This window comes from Perissodus microlepis, chromosome 7, assembly GCF_051167445.1.
Source record: "Perissodus microlepis isolate ML-2025 ecotype Zambia chromosome 7, ASM5116744v1, whole genome shotgun sequence".
NCBI classification, from domain to species: Eukaryota; Metazoa; Chordata; class Actinopteri; order Cichliformes; family Cichlidae; genus Perissodus; species Perissodus microlepis.
Genome location: NC_140467.1, coordinates 11739352 through 11758064, shown reverse-complemented (window position 1 = coordinate 11758064; position 18713 = coordinate 11739352). Strand labels below are relative to the sequence as shown.

Here is an 18713-nt window from a genome sequence, read left to right as displayed (position 1 = left end):
GCACGTGACCTCGTCGCAAAACTACTGATTATCACACCCCGATTACATTAAATTCTTTCAACCCAGCAGGTCTGTAATGAAAGACAAGACAAAGCAGATCTGTAATAAAATGCACCAATTTATTTGTAAGTACTTTAATGTAACAGCAAGGCACGTAGGCCACTGCATGCTGAACAGATGAAATGGCTTAAGAAATGCTGTAAATCCAAGTTTAATTGGCTACTGTAGGTACACAAATTCTTAACCAAGTCGTCACTGAACACAGTATCAAAAAGTACAAATATCTTTCGACAAGCATTACAAAAAGACAAACAGTGAACAAGTAATTCCTCTCAGCCCCTGCAGGTAAGCAGCTGCAGTGTGGTGATTTGAGGGCTTACAGAGAATCAAAGAGCTCACACAGCACTTTCATAGAAAAGTTCACTTGTCAGTTGAGTCAATATGACCATAAAAAGACTTAATGTCATTCCCAAAATAATTTATAAAATTTATTAATGTGGGATAATACATTTTTAAAACTAATTTTTTTACATTGCACTGAGATTAACTGCAACTTCTTGAAGCCTTTCGACGTTTAACAATCACTGCCATTTACCACGGAGGTAGGAACTGTCACGTAGTCAATACGAAACGAGGTGTCGCTTCACATATCAGAGCCTGCAACCGAAAAGTATCCCCCTTTTGCCAAGTGCTAATCTAAGATATTTTTTATTTTAAGTCACTGCATTCCCATTCACGTTCCCAGGTGCTGATTCATAAAACATTAACTCTGACATGCTGATGAATTTCACTCTCACACCTTCTCTGGATCATCCTCAACAAATGTACCCTGATTTGACGGAACATTGACCGTTCAATTGCTGGAAAAAAACAAAAAAAAAAACACTTCTGGCAATTTGAGGTATTTTCAATACTGCTGCAGAACACATGTAATACCTCTTTGTTTCTCCCAAACACGTGAAAGAAAACCCCCAAAACAGACGGCATAAATTTAAAAAAAAAAAAAAAAAAAAGAAAAAAAGGCCAAACCATGAACTTGTAATTACTGCTTTTACATGAACAATCAACTATACTGTGTTTCGTAAAAAATAAAACCCTACTAATATTAAAAAAGCAGCCTGAATCATTCAGGATTTAGTGTGAGGCATTAAATAATTTGAAACAATACCTTAAACTCCACCAATACACTGTTACAATAATCAATACCAGACCGTAAAACAAACACACATTCCTGAGTCTCCTGCCAGGGTGGATGGAAAATGTTAAGCAAAAAATTTTGACGAAAAAAGAAAAAAACAGAAGGGGGAAATGTTTAACCGTAGTATGAGTGATGAGTGCAGTTATATGTGAAAGGCAAGATTAATATATTACCAACATACAAGGTTAAATTAAAAAACAAAAAAAATAATATGAAAATATTTGTTCTGTATTAAATATATGTATCTGCTAGAATATACTGCACCGCCTCTAAATAGGTTGTCCAAATTAAAGGCATTACATCTTTGTACCACCTGCCTAAAAACATCAAGCATCCCTTATGACTTTCACATGAAAACTGAGGATATTAAAGCAGCTTTAAACAGGAGCTGAGGTGGCTCTCACTGCTGGAGAGAGACTGCTTGTGTCTGAGAGTGAGTGCTCAGATTTAAGTTACAGTCTGTGCTCGTGGAGCAGTGCGGACTTTCTTGCTCTCCGGCCGGTGAGGGATCAGATTTGTTTAGCTGGTGAAACAAATCGTTTTCCTCATCAGATTCTGCTGATCCAGCCGGCTGATTATCCTGCTCCTTCTCATTAACATGTCCCTCTACTTTTTTCTCCTCTTCCTCTGGATCTTTGATTTTGTGTACGATGAAAAGATGTCTATTGAGAGACAGCACGGACGTGAAACACAGGCCACAGTGAAGGCACTGAGGAGTGTTCTCGTCGGTTTTATGCTGAGGTATATGCTGCTGGAACTCTGTGCTGTTGTCTGTGACGAAGCCACACTTCGAACAGCGGAACTGAGTCTTCAGACGCTTAGCTGAAGGAGCCTCGAGACTACCTGCAGGATCCTGAACCTCCATCTGTGTGCCCACATCAGGTGTCGCTGATACAAGCCTCTGGAAATCACAAGTTATGCAGTTTAGACCGGTGAGCAGATTGGAAGCATTTATGTTTGTGTTGAGAAATAATAAATTGCTACCTTGTCCAAAGCATTTTTGTCTACTTGGATGGGCATTTTTGGCATTTGGCTAAGATCAGGATTTTTTATTCCATGCATAAGGCTGATGTGGTTCTTTAACATCACACTTGACGTGAATATTGTCTTCTTGTCCGTGCAATACCTAACAAACAGGGATGGAGCAACAATTGAAAACTGTTTTGTGGCCAAAGTTACTATTATTATTTATACATTTTCAAAATCTTACCAACAGGTATAAGTCCTCTTTTTCCCATCATGATCATTGCGAATGTGTCGTCTCAGACTGATTGCAGTGTTGAAAGACAACACACAGTGTCGACATGGATACTTCTTCACGGACTGTTAACAAAAAAAATAAATAAATAATTTGAGGAATGACAAGATGAGCTTAACTGAATTATTTAAGCATCAGCGTTGAAACAGACAATTTTGGATCTAACTGGGAATTCAAACCAGAATAAAAATGCATCTTGCTTATACTGGTTGACCTAAAAACTCTGACCTAGAGGTGCAGGACTCATTTCAGCCCTACTGCTCGTTGGCTACTCACAGCTGTGAAATACTACTGGTCCAACTAATAGTATTTCCCAAACACGTACTCAACTTAGTGTTTTTTTACTGGTTCAATTACTTTATTTCCATTACGCACAAAAACAAAATATGTTCATAATAAACCTCATTTACATTTATCAGCATTTAATGCATAAGTCTGTGCTTAGACAATACAGTCAAATGTTTCACACACTAATCCAGAATAAATCAGTATACAAAGATACAAACAAAATGTTCAAAGAATAAATAATGTTCTATAAATAAATGACAGTAAGTGCAGTGAGTGTCTCATCTTTGGATGACAGATTGTGTAATCTTTGTCATCCAACTGGTTCCCTATTTATTACGTTTGTTTTTTCCATGATTTTGATATCACCCCTCACCCACCCCTTCTATTTTTTTTTTTTTATTTAACTTGAGTCACAGTTTACAGCACAGGGGACTCTCATCACTTCTGTTATTTTTATCTTCTATATTTTTATTTTATTCTGTATTTCATTCTAACAAAACAAACTAGGAAAAAGTGTTTGCTTTGAGAACATTATTGTTTCAGTTTCTTGAGCTGGAAATTCTGTGCTATTTTGGTGTAGTGATGCAGGCTCTACAGCTTTCTCCATGATCCATCTCGAGCTAAACATGTTGCATAGTAATATGTATAACAGTATGGTAAAATATGTAAAGCAGTATAGTAAAAAGAAAATAAACAAAACAGAGCAGTGTGTATGGGGAGTAATTTTGCATTTGTACTCATTTGGGAGCAGGGTAAGAAGATTTCTACTCAGTGTGAACTGAGGCCCAATGAGCCTAAAAACTCACTGTGTATCCTGGAGAAAGCAGAGGGTGTGGGAAAAAAAGAGGAGGGTGGTGGCAATCGGCAAGTTGCTCCAGAGTAATACTGTATATTCTACATCAGCGGTCCCCAACCTTTTTTGCGCCACGGACCGGTTTATGCCCGACAATATTTTCATGGACCGTCCTTTAAGGTGTCGCGGATAAATACAACAAAATAAAACTAGTACCGGTACCGAAAAAAAGAAAATTTATTCATAACACACGTGAAAAGACCAAGGAAAACCGAGTAAACGATAAAAACGATAACAAAATAACACTGAAAACCGATAAAAACCCTGAAAACTATACATTTCACACCTGAGCCTCAACTCTCGCGGCCCGGTACCAAACAACTCACGGACCGCTGTTCTACATGACCCAGTTTCAATTCAAAACACAAATTTTACATTCTTAAAAAAATAAAAATAATTGTGTTTATATGGAAAAATGCCAATTCAAGGGATCATAACCTAGGTACCACAGTCTTAATACAGGAACCCAGACAAGGCTTTACATGATTTACTGATGTTGCTGTCTGAGCAGTCTTCTGTGGCACGCTGTCGGTATATCTGTCAAGATTTTAAAACACCAACTCAGTGCACCCTTACCTTTCCGTGTGTGGTCTTCAAATGGGAAACGTAGGCATCTCGCTCAGTGAACTGCTGCAGGCACTCGTTACATGTCCATCCAGCGGGTTTCACACGATTTAGGATTTTGCCGTCTTGCTCAGACTTCTCTCTAGTAGCAACTGTCTGTTTAACAGGGTAGTGACTCTTCTGTTTTTGGATAGACTGAGACTTCTGGTGCAAGTCAGCATGCTTAGTTTCTTTCTTCTTCTCTGTCTCTTCACTCGTGTTTCCTACATGCACACCCTGCAGAACAGGAAACACAAAATTCACATTATCATGCTCAAACTTATTTACACAGTAACATTTAACTGTTTCTTTGCTGGTGTTTTAACAAAAGAACACTACTGCTGGAGCATAAGTTAATGATTTCCCGTGTTGATTGATCTGTATCAGGTGTATGGTTTTAAAGGTTTTTTAAAAAAAACCCAAAAAAGTAAACACGATAGGACACAGCACCTTACTTTTACTGGATGCACTTTATAACTCTTCTATGGACTAAGGAACCTTTTTTTCAGATGTCTGACAACTTTAGCACAAATCATTTTAGATAAGAAGTGTGGCCGCACATATAAACTCCTATAGACATCCTAAACTCCTAAAGGATCACTTGCAGGGAATATATTAAAAAATACTGACAACAATCAGTGCTACACCTCACCAGTGCTGACTGACCACCTTTTATGTCTGAGAGGTAAAAATGATAAACATGTAAAGCATCTAAATAAAATGCATATATTTAATTCTAACCTTGAAATGCTGCATTAATAGCAGCTTTTGTGGAAAGACTGAGTTGCATTCTGGACACTTGAATACAGACGTAACACGCTTGCTGGCATTCTGATAGAAATGCTGAAACAGTAGCTGCTTTTTCTTGAACATTTTCTCACAGGAACACTTTAAGATTAACCTGCAAAAAGAAAGCAAAAACTGTTAAAGCAGCCTATGAGGAGAAGCCCACAGTTTTCAGCCGTCGGGTCATGAGATGTTAACATACTCTGGAGTTGTTTTGCTAGTACTGTGTTTATTTTTCAAATGCAGTTCACAGCTGTCGGAGCTCTTGAATGCAACTGGGCAGATGGAGCACTTGTACAAGACCTCACAGTGTTTTTCTTCTATGTGAGTCTTTTGTCCTTGAAGGGTCCGGAAAACCATATCACAGTGAAGACATCTGGAAGAAAAGGAAAACATAATTGTTGCAACAGTGCACTGTACACTGTGGGGGGGTTTAAAAAAACCCTGCATTTCTTGCCAAGTTACTCACTTGTACCAAGCCTTGCGAGCATAGTGCAGGCAGTTTTCCCTGACGTGCTTTTGGATGTCTGCAGAACGACACAGGGCACCACACTCAGGGCAGCAGTAAGGGGACTTATGTGCATGAATGCGTAGGTGAGCTCTGAAGCTGCACTTGTTGGGCAGCAGCATTGAGCAAACTTTACAGATCTGGTATTTCACAACAGAACAGAACAAAAAGACAGTTTTGAGTGGAAAACAAACAAACAGTGGTGCCATTAAAAAGGACAAATCTGGTGATAGAGAAAATACATTTGTTTTTATAGAAAACAATCCAATTAACAGCTACAATGAAGTAAGTAATTATACAAAGCAGTATTCTCTCTATAGCTAGAATAAGCTTACTCATCTGTACCTCAGTAATCAATCAGAAACAGATCAGATAAATTATCTACAAAGTGGCACCAGGCATCGTGTTGCTTCATTATGATAAATCTATGCCCTGAAGCGCACTTTTCTACTTTGATTTGAGTGACTTTTACAGATTAAAAACATTTAAGAGTAAGCACTAATAGGCTTAGATACTTGCTAAATTCTGCAAGGTGGTCTTCTCAAGTGATTTGTTGTCACCCTTATACTTGAATATGTCAATTAGCTACTCACCAGTTCTTCTGTATCTTCTGACAGCTTCTGGTAATGGCCTGCGAGTGCTTTGTAGTCAGGCAACTGCTTGTTACACTCCAAACAACGGAGTCGATGGCGGATGACGCTTTCCGGATACAAGGGCAGGACAGGCTCACTTTTAGGCAAGACTAATGGCGAGGAGTAAGTGCCCACACTAACCAGTTCACTACTCAGGGGTACAAACATTTTTTCTTCTACTATGGGCTTCAAATTGAGCTGTGTGCACTGCATCACTGTGCCACCGTTCTTGTGTTCCCTTGCATGAGCCAACAAGGCACACTTGTTAAAAAACACCAAAGTCTTTGCGCAGTGTGTACATCCTACTTCAATGTGGACACTCCTCCTACTGTAATGAAATGCGAGGCTCTTCTCCACCCCAAAGGAGTCCCCACACTCGAGGCAGCAGTATCCATGTGGTGGAAGGTTGATATTGGTTCCCGGAGGTGGGTTCAAGTTTGGCACATATGTAGGCACAGGGTTGGCACTGTTCAACAGTCTGTTTAAAGTTCCTGCAGATGGGTTCGGATTAGACATGCGGGGATAAGAATTGGCTGTTTTGACCTGATGCACTAATGGGACAGTACTGTACACTGTGGAGGAGAGTGTGCGTTGACTTTGTTGATAGGAGGTGGTTCGTGCAGCTACTGAAGCAGCAACGCTGTGAGGGACAAGGTTTAGACTAGCTAAGTGCATTGCTTTTGGAAGGAAGTTTGTGGTAGTTGCATGGCCTGTAGTGGCTGATACTCTCTTTGGTTTGTGCACTTGATGTGCGGCAGATCTTTTGACTTTAGTATTACGGACTACTGGTGCAGAGTGCATTACACCTGACCTCCGGGAGTTTTCCTCCGACTTCCTGTTTGAAACTTTTGCCGAAGCTGTATTGGCTGCATTACCTTTACTTGGCACCCCAACAACACCATCAGGAGCTTGAGACTGATGTGGAGATGCATTACAGTATGAATCATCACTAATCATACTCTGCGATGGAGAGGATTCGTAGGCAGAATGCACTTCGTCATTTTCTGAATCTGGGAGCACACTGGTGACGGTACGCTTGATCTGCCCAGATGTGGTTTTAATGGTCTTAATCCTGACCTTAGGTATGGCTGGAGGTGAACCAGATACCACTGCAGGGGATGCTTTGCCACTACTGTCACTGCAGATACTCACAGGGCTATCAGGTGGTTTCCTTAATCGTTTTACTGCTTCAAGTGGACTTCTGGGGCTTCGTGGGGATATGGGGACCTTGGGGCTAGCTTTCATGCAGTCACTTTGAACAGCTGGGGATTCTCTGTGATCTGTCTGCTCATTGGGATCTTTTCTAGCATTCAGAGCCACCAGAGCATCAAGACAAGAGGATAATTTACATGTCTGTGACTTGACATGTGGATAAGGGGCAATAAGGGATAAGGGAACAGTCACTGGTGCTCCTGAATTGCAGTTGGTTTCAGTGAAGTTCTGGTTTCCTAATTGTGGCGGAAATTCACGGTGTAGTCCAGGTGTTTTCTCTGCTTCACTACTACCACAGATGTCAGAAAGCTCCTCGCTTCTACTACTTTCTGCTCCTTTAATCCTCTGTATGCTTTCGTAATTATTAGAGTCCTTGGAAGAGTTATCAAACATGCTAAGGTCCATTCTTTTGGGATTGTGACAGACTGAAGTGTCCAAAACTGAAGCTTCTGGGAAACATAGTCTGTCTTCATTTGGAAGTATTTCCTCTCTGCTTGACTGGGTATTTTCATGCTCAGGACTGGAGACTGGACTTAAATCTGAAAGTGCCTGAGGAAACAATGGTACCTCATCGGGTATAGGTGGCTTTCCAGAAAGCTCACTTGAAGCCCTCCCATTCAATGTGGACACAAATGATTTGGAGAAGCTGGTATTAGTTGTCTCAGCAGAGGTCACAGAAGTGTCTTGTCCCCTAAATCCATTTTGCAATGTTGGTCCCGAGTGAAGTCTATCACCAAATTCTTCAAGTAACTCCTGCCGACTTGTATTTTTCACAATAACACTTACAGCTGGGACATCTGAGGGTGGTATAGCTTGGTTAGTCAGTAAGCTGTCATCCAGACACATCTCTGTGTGTTTCAGCTGACTTTCTGCTTCCTCATGACTCCCCTGGATGGGCTCTTTGGCATCCAATCCAGTGGCATCTGGGATGTCAAAAGCTGCCAGGAGATCATCAAAATCTGGGGTCTTCATGTCACCCATGGCCGTACAGTCTCACAAACCTACAGAAAGACGCAGCTGTGACTTAGCATGAGCTTAAAGAACTGTTAAAATAAAAAACTAAAAAAAGTGAAAAAAGCTGTTTTATAAACTGACGAGTAACTAGCAAATGAGACGCGTCATATGTCAACGCTAGCTTTAGCCAGCAAGCTAAACGTGGGCAACATCTCCAGCGCTAATGCTAAATATGCAATAAAACACGCACAACACAAGCGATTTAACAGATAGCACAGACTTTAGACCCACTCACTGGACAAATTATATGACAGATGCACACAGGAGCCAGCTAACAAGTTAGCTGTATAATGGAGCTAAGCTAGCGAGTTAGCCCCCATCTTAGCAACATGCTACAGCGTAAATAATTCAGCCAAACGAGTAAAGTCGTCACGTAATGATACACAGGGTGCTCACCATTTGATCCGAGTGTGTTAAACAGCTCTAGTAAACTAGCTACTCAGCCATTTAACTGTCTGCACTAAATATTCGCAAGCTAGGCTGTTTTAGTGTTTCATAGCTAGGCTACAAGCTACTAACGTTAACTTCGTTTTCCTTTTCCTCAGTGGGAGATTGAAACCCTCGGCGCTGTCTTACAGACCTGAGGTTGCGGCGGGAGTGACTGCTTTCAACGACAGTTCTAAAGGTCCACTAAAATATTTATTCAGGTTCAGGGCGGAGTTGCAACTCACAAACGACGAAGCTTCGGTGTTCGGTAAGGCTGGGTAATGCTAACAATATTAAAATTTAATGCAAATAAAAACCTTGAGTCCCGGTGAATGTATAATGAGGCACTAAATCCTACTAATAATATTGCAAATGCAAACAAATAACATTATTATAGGTGTCGGAAAGCTTGTTTCGAATTTCCTAAAGCTCTTGTCTTTGGTTAATGAAAAGTAAACACAGAAATATAGCCTTGTCCTCCTAATTTGGGTGAATTTTAAAGAAAAATTCAAGCCCCAAACGACCCAAAATGCAAAAACAGTGCCTTTCATCAGACACGTCTGCTTGGCAAAGATCTCTCAGCTTCAGGGGATGTGCAAAATACTATGCATGCTCAAAATACCTTTAAATTACGGTTTTGTAAACCGTGATATCTGTATACAGCTATTCATAGTCATAAATCTAATCCTATCAGATATATATAAACATCACTATAACCACCAATTACCAAGTTCATTTGGCTTCCAGTTATTTGTTAAAGTGTTCATCAGATCCATGTTGTGAAATGTCACAAATCATGCTGTAAACTGGAAGTCATCCCAATATGTCTGTGGTATTAACACTTTATGGGCTAATAATGGGTTTTTGGCTGTAATTAAGATGATAATTTGGTGAGGAGGGTGATATTCTCTAAAGATCCATGACCTCAGCAGCCTCTGATTTGGGAAACTGCCAGTATTTTAGTGAAGAAGCTATATAAACGTCCTGTAAGACATAACTGAGGGCATTAAAGCTCTACAGCTTCCTTCCCGCAAGTCAAGGTTTCCAGAAGTGTCAGCAGTTCGCATTAAATTTACAGGCGCATGCACTTAGTCATCCGCTAACAATAAATAAATAAAGGCTTTATTTAGTGTAAACGTAATAGAAGTAACATGCTATTGATTGTATGCACGGATATTTAAGAGATGAAACAAACTTATTTTGCTGGTTTAAAAAAAATCATAGATACTTAAATATAAATTGACAGATTTATCAAACTCAGTTTAATGCTGGATAAAGTAGAGGGCTTCTTATTGAATTAATGGTACATTATTCCCACTCCACTGCCAATCTGAGCTTGCTGGGGAAATTAACATAAAAACAACTCCTCGGGCTGCTGATTCAGTCTATTTAATGTTGCGTCAAAAAATCTGTTACTGATCATTAATATCTGTTAATGGATTTCAGGGTGCCAAGCTTTCTAACTGAATGCAAATGGGCTGAACTTTTAAATATTATTTATTCTTTATCACTTCTTCCAGACAGACTGAGTCCCCACTGAGTGTCACCAAGCATGCTCTAACTGTATTTCAAAGAAATCGTAAATTTTTATGTGTTAAACAAGATTATATTTAACCAGGTGAAAGCGGAACAAACAGCTGCCATTACACCCAATCGTGAATCATCACCATGAAAGTAAAGTATGGGTTGCGCTGCAATATACTTAATTGACCAGATAACAGCTGCAGCTGATTTCCAGGCTCTCTGATTCTGAAGTACTCAGTGTGCTTACTCTTCAAAATAATCATAAAAAAGGAAGAAAAAAGATTTAATACAAGTTAACTTGACATTGCTGACGCTGACTTACCAAAAAGTGTCTTATATCAAAGCCTTTCAGGGATAAAATAGTTGCAGTCAAATGTAAAGTGTTCACTTTTTGAGAGTTATGCTATTTTTGAAGGGTTATCAGCCACATATTGAGCTTTATTTTTAAGGTAGGCTACAGTAATATAACTATAGACTTATTCTGTTTGTAATATAAGCGCTTCTTTCTGTTATTAATCATGTTGATTATTCAGAAGCTTGTGACAAATGTATTTTTAGATACCCAATTTTACAAATATGAGTTTTCTATGACTTATAGGTGCTAACAACCTCCTAAAGATAAAGTCATGACTGGCCTACTGTGTTTCTTAGGAAATGCCTCTTAAGAGTCAATTCAAGACTCATCTTCTGTCATTCCAGCAATTTAGGAAATGCAAAACATGGTCAGCTTCACGTCTCAAAAGTATTGCTTCATAAGGCACATTAAATCATTCCTCCTGAATGACACAAACGTCTCCGTTGTTTACTTCCTGAGAGATCAGAGAAGTACGCTACGTGTCTGTTAATTAATGATAAGATGTTTCATTGAGGGCAGAGTATTCCCTGCGGTGTATTTTACAGCACAGCATTTGACAGCTGGGTCTAGGAGGACGCGCAATGAGTAAGCCATTAACTCTGCTTTTCCTTGAATTAAGCTGTTTGTTTTGCAGTTGTGAATTTGTATTTTTGTGGAACAATTTTCATATAGATTCACATAAGATTTCAGGATTATGTGGACATATGTTAAGCTTTCTTTATCTCACAGAGCAAAAAGCAAAAAAACCAAAAAAATCGAGATTTGATTTGTCACTTATTGTTCCTGCTCCTGCTTGTTCAAGTTGCAGCTGCTTTCCCACAGGCAGCTGCATAGAAGTGAATAATGATCCTGTTTTTCAGCGGACCAATACGATGTCCACCTCGAAAAGATAAGCCAGAACAATGAAAGCGGAGTGGACAACCATGCTTATGAAATACAGGTATGTGTTATGTTGTCCTGTGTTTTACTTTCAAATGAAACATGCTTTTAATAAATTACCTGTATTTTCCTAGGAGGATGACATTAATCACTACAGCAGCATAAAAAGTGAGACCAAAAAGCCTAAAAAAAGACTGGAACTGGGATCATACCTAAGGTGTGTCAGTTCATGTTCATGTTGTTTCTGTTTATAGAACTAGTCCTACAGTTTTATTGTGAGTGCTGTAATGTAAGTTTTTATAGCATGTGCCTTATGCCTCTGTACTGTATCTATTTACTCAACAGTTTGTGTGTATACTTTACACACATACAAAACAAAATCTGTAATGGATATGATTCTTTTAATCCAGTATATGGCTAAGATTTATCTAATGTTGTATAAAATAACCTGTGTGGACAAAAGTATTTGTGCCACACCGCTTAATCTTTGAAATCAGGTGTTTTCAGTCTAATTGCCGCTGCTAAAGTTGTTGAAATAAACACCTGTTCGTGCATTCTGCCTTTAAAAACATCTGTTGAAGACAATTTTAAAGAGTTCACTGAATTTGACCGTAGTACTGGAACACAAGGCTACAGTTGTGACAAGTCCATTTGTGAAATTTCCTCTGAAAGTATTTATTGCACACCGAAGGTTTTTAGGAAACATAGTAGTTCAGCAACAAAGTGGCTAAAGAGTGGGGTAACCAAGAGCTCTAAAGATCGCCAGCACCACTCAGTAACAGCACAGCTCCTCTGGCATTAACGTCAGCACAAGAACTGTGTGCAGGGAACTTCATGGCCTGGGTTTCCATGGGTCGAGCAGCTCCTGTAGGAGTAGCGTGTAGCTGACCTAGTACTTTTGTCAACATACTGTATACACAACTTGAAAATAAGTTGAAATATGATTCTACTTACTCAAGAGAATTGCAGTGAACAATTGCTTTTGACTTTACTTCTGATTTTTGATTTTATTTCTCTACTTCAGCAAAGTTTCCGGACCAATTAATGCCACAGAGAATTACATCAAGGCTCATTCAAAACTCTTCAAATACATTGTCCTGGGTGTACTCGGAGCAGGTAATAATTTATGAAACATCAGTTTATTCAGCAGATATGCATTAGAATCCGAATCAGCTTTATTGACCAAGTATGTGTAGATGTGCAAAGAATGGGGCTTCATTTTCTTTTTTTTTTTGCTCTCACTCTATTTACCCAAATAAACAAACATACAATAGCAACCTGTACAGCACATTTATATTCATATATACAGTGGTGCAGAGTGCAAAGATGTTGGAATACATTATGGAATAAATAAGGGATTGATTACTACTGCTCTACATGCAATATGCGATATGCATGGGAAATGACAGTATTATGAATAGTATATAGGTATCTACAATGGTATATAGATATATACAGCAGGGTTCTGCATGGTATCCTTTACACAGGCAAAGTTTGTGACTTTTCTTTGAGTAAACTAATTTCAGTATAGACAGTGATCATGATGAATTGCTTTTCTCTTCTGTAGGTTATGTGGCGTACTTCATTGCGGCATGTGTACTGGATTTCAAGAGGGCCACTGCCCTTGTAGTCCTGACCTGTTTGGCTGTTGCTGCTGTATCACTGGAACTTTTGAACAAGTACAAGGGGAAAAGCATCAGTCGCTTTTTCAAGCCCGCCGTCAGATGGTTTAAATCAAACTTGAAATGGATAAAATGGTGAGTGAATTTAAAGTTGGTGAAAGAACAGACTCTTTGTGAAGAAACTCCTTGTGACTATTAAGTCATGATGTGTGGCTTTAATGTGTTTTCCAGGGTTTTCATTTTGGTGGTTGTGGTCTTGCTTGTGGTGTGGCTCGCTTTAGAGACAAGCAAGCGTCCTACCCAGCTTATCTCATTTGGCGGAGTTTGCGTGTTCATCGTGCTTATATTCCTCTTCTCAGCACACAGGACAATGGTTAGTTTTCCACTGAGTCACAGCCTTTACTGTGATGACGTCTCTTTCGAAACATTTTTGGGCATCGTATCTCAGATTATCTCTGTCCTTGTGCCCCTATCATTTTACAATTTAGTTGAGTTGCTTGCATGGAATAATTCTGACTTTTATGAAGACTGCTTTATGTATCTCATGGCCAAAGCATTTCTTTTTTTCACATTTTGTTTTAGGTATCATGGAGGCCAGTGTTTTGGGGTCTCGGGATACAGTTCTGCCTTGGCCTTTTTATTATACGAACGGAGCCTGGATTTATAGCTTTCGACTGGCTTGGAAAACAAGTGCAGGTATTATATGAGGATGAGCATTTCATTGTCAATCAAATTATAATTTAGACACCACAACTATTCAGCATAACACTTCCAAGTAACATTAACACTCATTCAGTTCTTTTATCATTTATTTACCTTCCATTTAAATTGTAGATGTTACTTGTAGGACACAACAGTGTGGACTCATGTTCTTTTATTTACCACACATGCTTATCTTAAGACCTGCTTTATTACAGTATTCACCTTTACTCTTTGGTCCTCCAAGGGTGTGTGTACATGCACGTGGCCTGCTAATTAATATACAGTGTGTTTGACAGCTTATTATCTCTACTAATTGGCGACTTTATTTACCTTAATAAAATGTATTGGTATGTGCATCAGAAATGTCATGAATTCATTTACTAAGCAAATGAATAATATATGAAATCTTATCCTGAGTTTCCATTTTTACAATTGTAATTTCAGATATTTCTCGACTACACCAAAGAAGGTTCATCGTTCGTTTTTGGCGATCTGATTGGAAACATTTTTGCCTTTCAAGTAAGTAAATGAATGGACCCTCAACCATGATTATAAATTATTTAACTTGAGCATTGCTAACCCGAGTTTTATGATTTTCCCTCAGGCTTTGCCCATTGTTATTTTCTTTAGCAGCGTGATGTCGGTCCTTTACTACTTGGGGATTATGCAGTGGCTCATTTTGAAGGTAAAATACACTGCTCGCAGCATCTTCAATGCTTCTGTGCTCCTATTGCTCATGTAGTAATAATCTGCTACTAAGGGCCACGATTTTTGTCCATGCAGATCTCGTGGGTTATGCAGATAACAATGGGAACGTCTTCCACAGAGACCTTGAGTGTGGCAGGCAATATATTTGTTGGGCAGGTACTTCTTGCTTCAACATTTTATTCAACACTATTTTACGAACATCATTGTTTGAACTTTTGTGCTTGTACCTGTGAATAAGTGCAGAAAAAATTAAATGTTTTTTGTACATTAGACAGAAGCACCGCTGCTGATCCGCCCCTATTTGAAGGATATGACCAAATCAGAGATCCATGCTGTTATGACTGGTGGATTTGCCACAATTGCGGGCAGTGTTATGGGGGCATTCATCTCATTTGGGGTGAGATAAAACTTTTAATATAAACCTATTTTCATACTAGCATAATGTATCTTATCCCATACAGAAGTATACAATAAAAACGTAACGTGCACAAAAAAAGACAAAGATTCAACTGTAAGTTAAAAAAAAACAAAAGCAATTTAAGCTCTGAGTGTAAAACAACATTTTAAAAAAGTTGCAGTGAGGGGCATAGCCAGTACTGATTTCGGGCTCAAGGACCTTTGTTGTTTTATTTAAACTCCTGAGAGGGAACAAGCACAGCACTGTTTCTCAGTTACTGTAGGAACACAAACTGCGATAAGGCAGCTGATTAGTCTGGACTGAGGCTGTGAAGTTAGTTGCAAACAATTTTATATAAAGAAACAGTAAAAACCCTCATGGCAGTATTAAAAAGAAAAAGGAAAAGAATGGGCCCAAAACTGAACACATACTTAGAAATACACCTGAATACCTAATACAGATTTAACTCATTCCACTTTGGTCTTAGAGCTGAGAGAAAAACAGCCTTTGAGGTTTCTGAGAGTACAGAGTAATTTAAAGTTTTCAGTAGTTCTGCTGAAAAACATCATGACCCAGATTTATATAGGAAAAGATGCTAGCTGGTAGAGACATAGGTGTGGCTCCTTATCTTATCTAACGTGAGGTTTCTATCTGGGTAAAAAGCTGAATGAGCATTACAAAAGGATAATGAGGACTGAGCAACAGCTTTTTTGCTGTCAGCAATTTGTGATATAAGAAAAAGGGAACCTTAAAAACAATTTACATGACTTGATATGTGATATGTGTCTGTCTCGTTGATGGGTAGTTTTAATAAGTCACAACATAGTCAAAGCATGCAAATGTATATTACCGACAGTGTTGCTAATCACTGCTGTAATTACCCTAATCAGTTACATGTTATTTAATTGTGTTTCACAGATTGATGCATCTTCCTTGATATCAGCCTCTGTGATGGCTGCTCCGTGTGCTCTGGCAATCTCTAAGCTTTCTTACCCAGAAACAGAGGAGAGTCGCTTTAAATCAAAGCAGAACATCAAAGTGGCTTCTGGGTGTGTACACAATTGAATTTCTTCTCATAATGTTGTCTTTTCTTTTTTGTGTGTGTTCAGTTCAGAATATCTTGCCTACATTTATTTATTTTTAACATTTCAGTGATGAGCAGAACATTTTGGAAGCAGTCAGCAGTGGAGCATCTGCATCAATAGGGCTTGTTGCTAACATCGCAGCAAATCTTATAGCCTTTCTTGCTATCCTCGGATTCATAAATTCAGCTTTGAAATGGCTTGGAGGAATGGTGGGATATCCTGATGTCACATTTCAGGTATGTTCTAGCAACAGAAAGTTAATGTGGTATCTTGATCATTTTGTAAACGCCTTAGATTTTAGAATTATATTTTTAGATTATAACATTATAATGAAAATTAAGCTAAGTAAAGTTATCTAATAATAAATACTTGTATTTGATCATTTAAATAATTATATCATAACTGTATGACATGTGACAATATACTTTGACTTGTATTATGACAGTATAAAATAAACACCCAACTACTTATTCTGACAAATGTATTTAGATAAGTTAGAATTTACAGCATAAACTTCTTATAATAGTGATTAATGTTTCTGACCCCACCCAACAAAGATAAACCATCTCTGGCTTGTGTTTGCTGGGTGGGGTGAATATGAGAAAGAAACCATAAAGTTAAAGTTGTCTGCTTATTTCCGTGTGTTTTATCTTAGGGAAACATTAGTCCGTTATGCACACAAACTTTGCTTGACATTCTGATTTACTGTGCTTTCCTTTTTCTGAGAATTTAAGATATCAGTCTAACAAATTTCAAATAACCTTATCTTGTCTTTGTAGTTAATTTGCTCTTACGTGTTTATGCCCGTGGCCTTTATGATGGGAGTGACATACGACGAGAGTTTCGTTGTGGCTAAGCTAATTGGAACAAAGCTCTTCCTCAATGAGTTTGTGGCGTATGAGGAATTATCTAAATTGAAGCAAAACAGGCTCGACGGACTTGCTGAGGTTATTGGAGATGAAAGACAGTGGATATCTGTGAGTATATGTTTTTAGTTCTGAATATATTTTAAATTTTGTCAGTATGAATGTGAGCTGGAAATCTTTTTTTTTTTTTTTTTTCTTGTTTCAGGTCCGATCAGAAATCATCACCACTTATGCTCTTTGTGGGTTTGCCAATTTCAGCTCACTGGGCATTGTGATTGGAGGTCTTTGTGAGTATTAAATCATATCATTGTCACATTTTTTGCCTTGATCCAGAATGTGTTCTCTCAGTAATGGATTCTCTAACACTGTGTGTTTTCTTTCCTCCAAGCATCTATATGCCCATTAAGAAGAAATGACATCTCATCTCTGGTGTTTAGAGCCATGATCACCGGGACATGTGTATCTCTCATCAATGCTTGCATTGCAGGTAAAGTTCTGTTAGTTTGTTTTGTTTCCAGTGTATCTCCACAGCATCTTTCTGTGCAGTTTTTACAGAGCAGCTCTCACTCTGATTTTTCAGGCATCCTCTTTGTTCCTCCATTGGACTGTGTGGAGGTTTTTAACGGATCACCCTTCAATGCCACACTTTCAGACGTTGCAGAATGCTGTCAAGAGCTCTTTCAAAGGTATGCATTTATATTTTCATTAAAAAGAAGCTTGCGGGTGGCTAAACTAATTGGAAGAAATCAGATATGCACTCAGACTATTAAGTATGTCTTTGTGATATCTCGTTATTTTTATTTACATGTAAAATTAATTATTTTGCAGCACCATAAACAACGGGACCATCTCATTTGAAGGATTCTGGGGCAATGTAGCAAACGCCACCATATTTCTCTCCAAATGTTGTCAGTGTTGTGGCTTTCCCGATGTGGATGTTTGTATTTAAAGAACAACCCGTAGCAGTCGTATGCAAGCCACATGCAAAACATTTCTACAAGTATTTTCAACCTCTGTTCAGCTTTCCTGTGAGGTTTGTAAGTACAATTTGCTTGACTCACCAGTCTCTAATTGGACAAAGTTGTTGTGAATCACCACAGAAATTGGCAACGGGCCACCTGACCCACTTTGACGAGTTTAACACTGTCAAAAGTCATATTAAAGTACCAAAACAATAAAATATTAACTGAGTGGATTGACATAAAATGCCTTTCTAAAAAACTGTCTTTTGTAAACAGATATGAGCTGTTACCAGAAGTCACAGCCATTAGTACATCAAAAGCGAAAAGATTACAGTATATTATTAACTATGCTGTGCCACTTTAAAAAAAAACAGCGAAACAAACAACCTCTTAGTAAACTGTCACATAGCAGTGGTGATTCATGTGCTGGTAAACTAGTTCCTCTTAATGTATTACTTTATTTTATTTGTTAAAATTCATGCATTATGATCAGTGTTTTCTTCAATGTGAAAATCAGTCAGAAGTCAAGTGCCAGTTTTTTTCCCCACTGGAGCTCATTTGCATACCAGTTTGTGTATTTGTGTCACATTTATTGTAAAAATGTAAAGCCTGCAGTACATGCATAACGTTTTTGAGCTGATTTTATCTTTTATGTATTATATTGTAAATCGGTCTTATAAAAGCCAAACTGGGAATCAAAACAAATATTTGAATATATATTTTAATAAATATTCTCAAAGCATTTTGATTACTGTAAATTTGTAAATTAATGTAAATTATATATATATATACATATATATATATATATATATATATATATATATATATATATATA

The 18713-nt window shown here is 38.3% G+C and overlaps 2 protein-coding genes across 2 annotated transcripts; one reads left to right on the top strand and one right to left on the bottom strand.

Moving 5' to 3' along the window:
• Window positions 1-98: 98 nt before the first annotated feature.
• znf592 (zinc finger protein 592) lies at window positions 99-8944 on the bottom strand. Its single transcript, XM_084933405.1, has 9 exons — window positions 8749-8944; window positions 6088-8339; window positions 5456-5634; window positions 5189-5362; window positions 4942-5101; window positions 4174-4437; window positions 2409-2521; window positions 2183-2324; window positions 99-2099 (listed from the first exon to the last, which is right to left on the bottom strand). Exons 2-9 carry the CDS (start codon window positions 8317-8319, stop codon window positions 1599-1601), a joined length of 3765 nt encoding a protein of 1254 aa, XP_084789531.1. The 5' UTR covers window positions 8320-8339; window positions 8749-8944; the 3' UTR covers window positions 99-1598.
• Window positions 8945-11238: 2294 nt separating this feature from the next.
• On the top strand, window positions 11239-18574 carry slc28a1 (solute carrier family 28 member 1). The gene is made up of 18 exons (XM_084936753.1): window positions 11239-11242; window positions 11518-11597; window positions 11671-11753; window positions 12561-12652; window positions 13104-13293; window positions 13390-13531; window positions 13741-13854; window positions 14305-14379; window positions 14465-14545; window positions 14644-14724; window positions 14840-14965; window positions 15884-16014; window positions 16118-16286; window positions 16830-17027; window positions 17122-17203; window positions 17305-17403; window positions 17497-17602; window positions 17745-18574. The coding sequence occupies exons 1-18, from the start codon at window positions 11239-11241 to the stop codon at window positions 17863-17865; spliced, it is 1974 nt and encodes a 657-aa protein (XP_084792879.1). The 3' UTR covers window positions 17866-18574.
• The last annotated feature ends 139 nt before the right edge of the window (window positions 18575-18713 follow it).

Bases quoted from the DNA above. Each gene is read 5' to 3' on its own strand.
- slc28a1 (XM_084936753.1), top strand. The intron at 16,015-16,117 runs GTGTGTACACAA...TTAACATTTCAG, and splicing joins AACATCAAAGTGGCTTCTGG to TGATGAGCAGAACATTTTGG. The intron at 17,204-17,304 runs GTGAGTATTAAA...CTTTCCTCCAAG, and splicing joins CATTGTGATTGGAGGTCTTT to CATCTATATGCCCATTAAGA.
- znf592 (XM_084933405.1), bottom strand. From the start codon at position 8,319: ATGGGTGACATGAAGACCCCAGATTTTGATGATCTCCTGGCAGCTTTT. The intron at 4,438-4,941 runs GTTAGAATTAAA...CCTGTTCTGCAG, and splicing joins TATTAATGCAGCATTTCAAG to GGTGTGCATGTAGGAAACAC. The intron at 2,522-4,173 runs GTAAGGGTGCAC...TTTTGTTAACAG, and splicing joins TGAAGACCACACACGGAAAG to TCCGTGAAGAAGTATCCATG.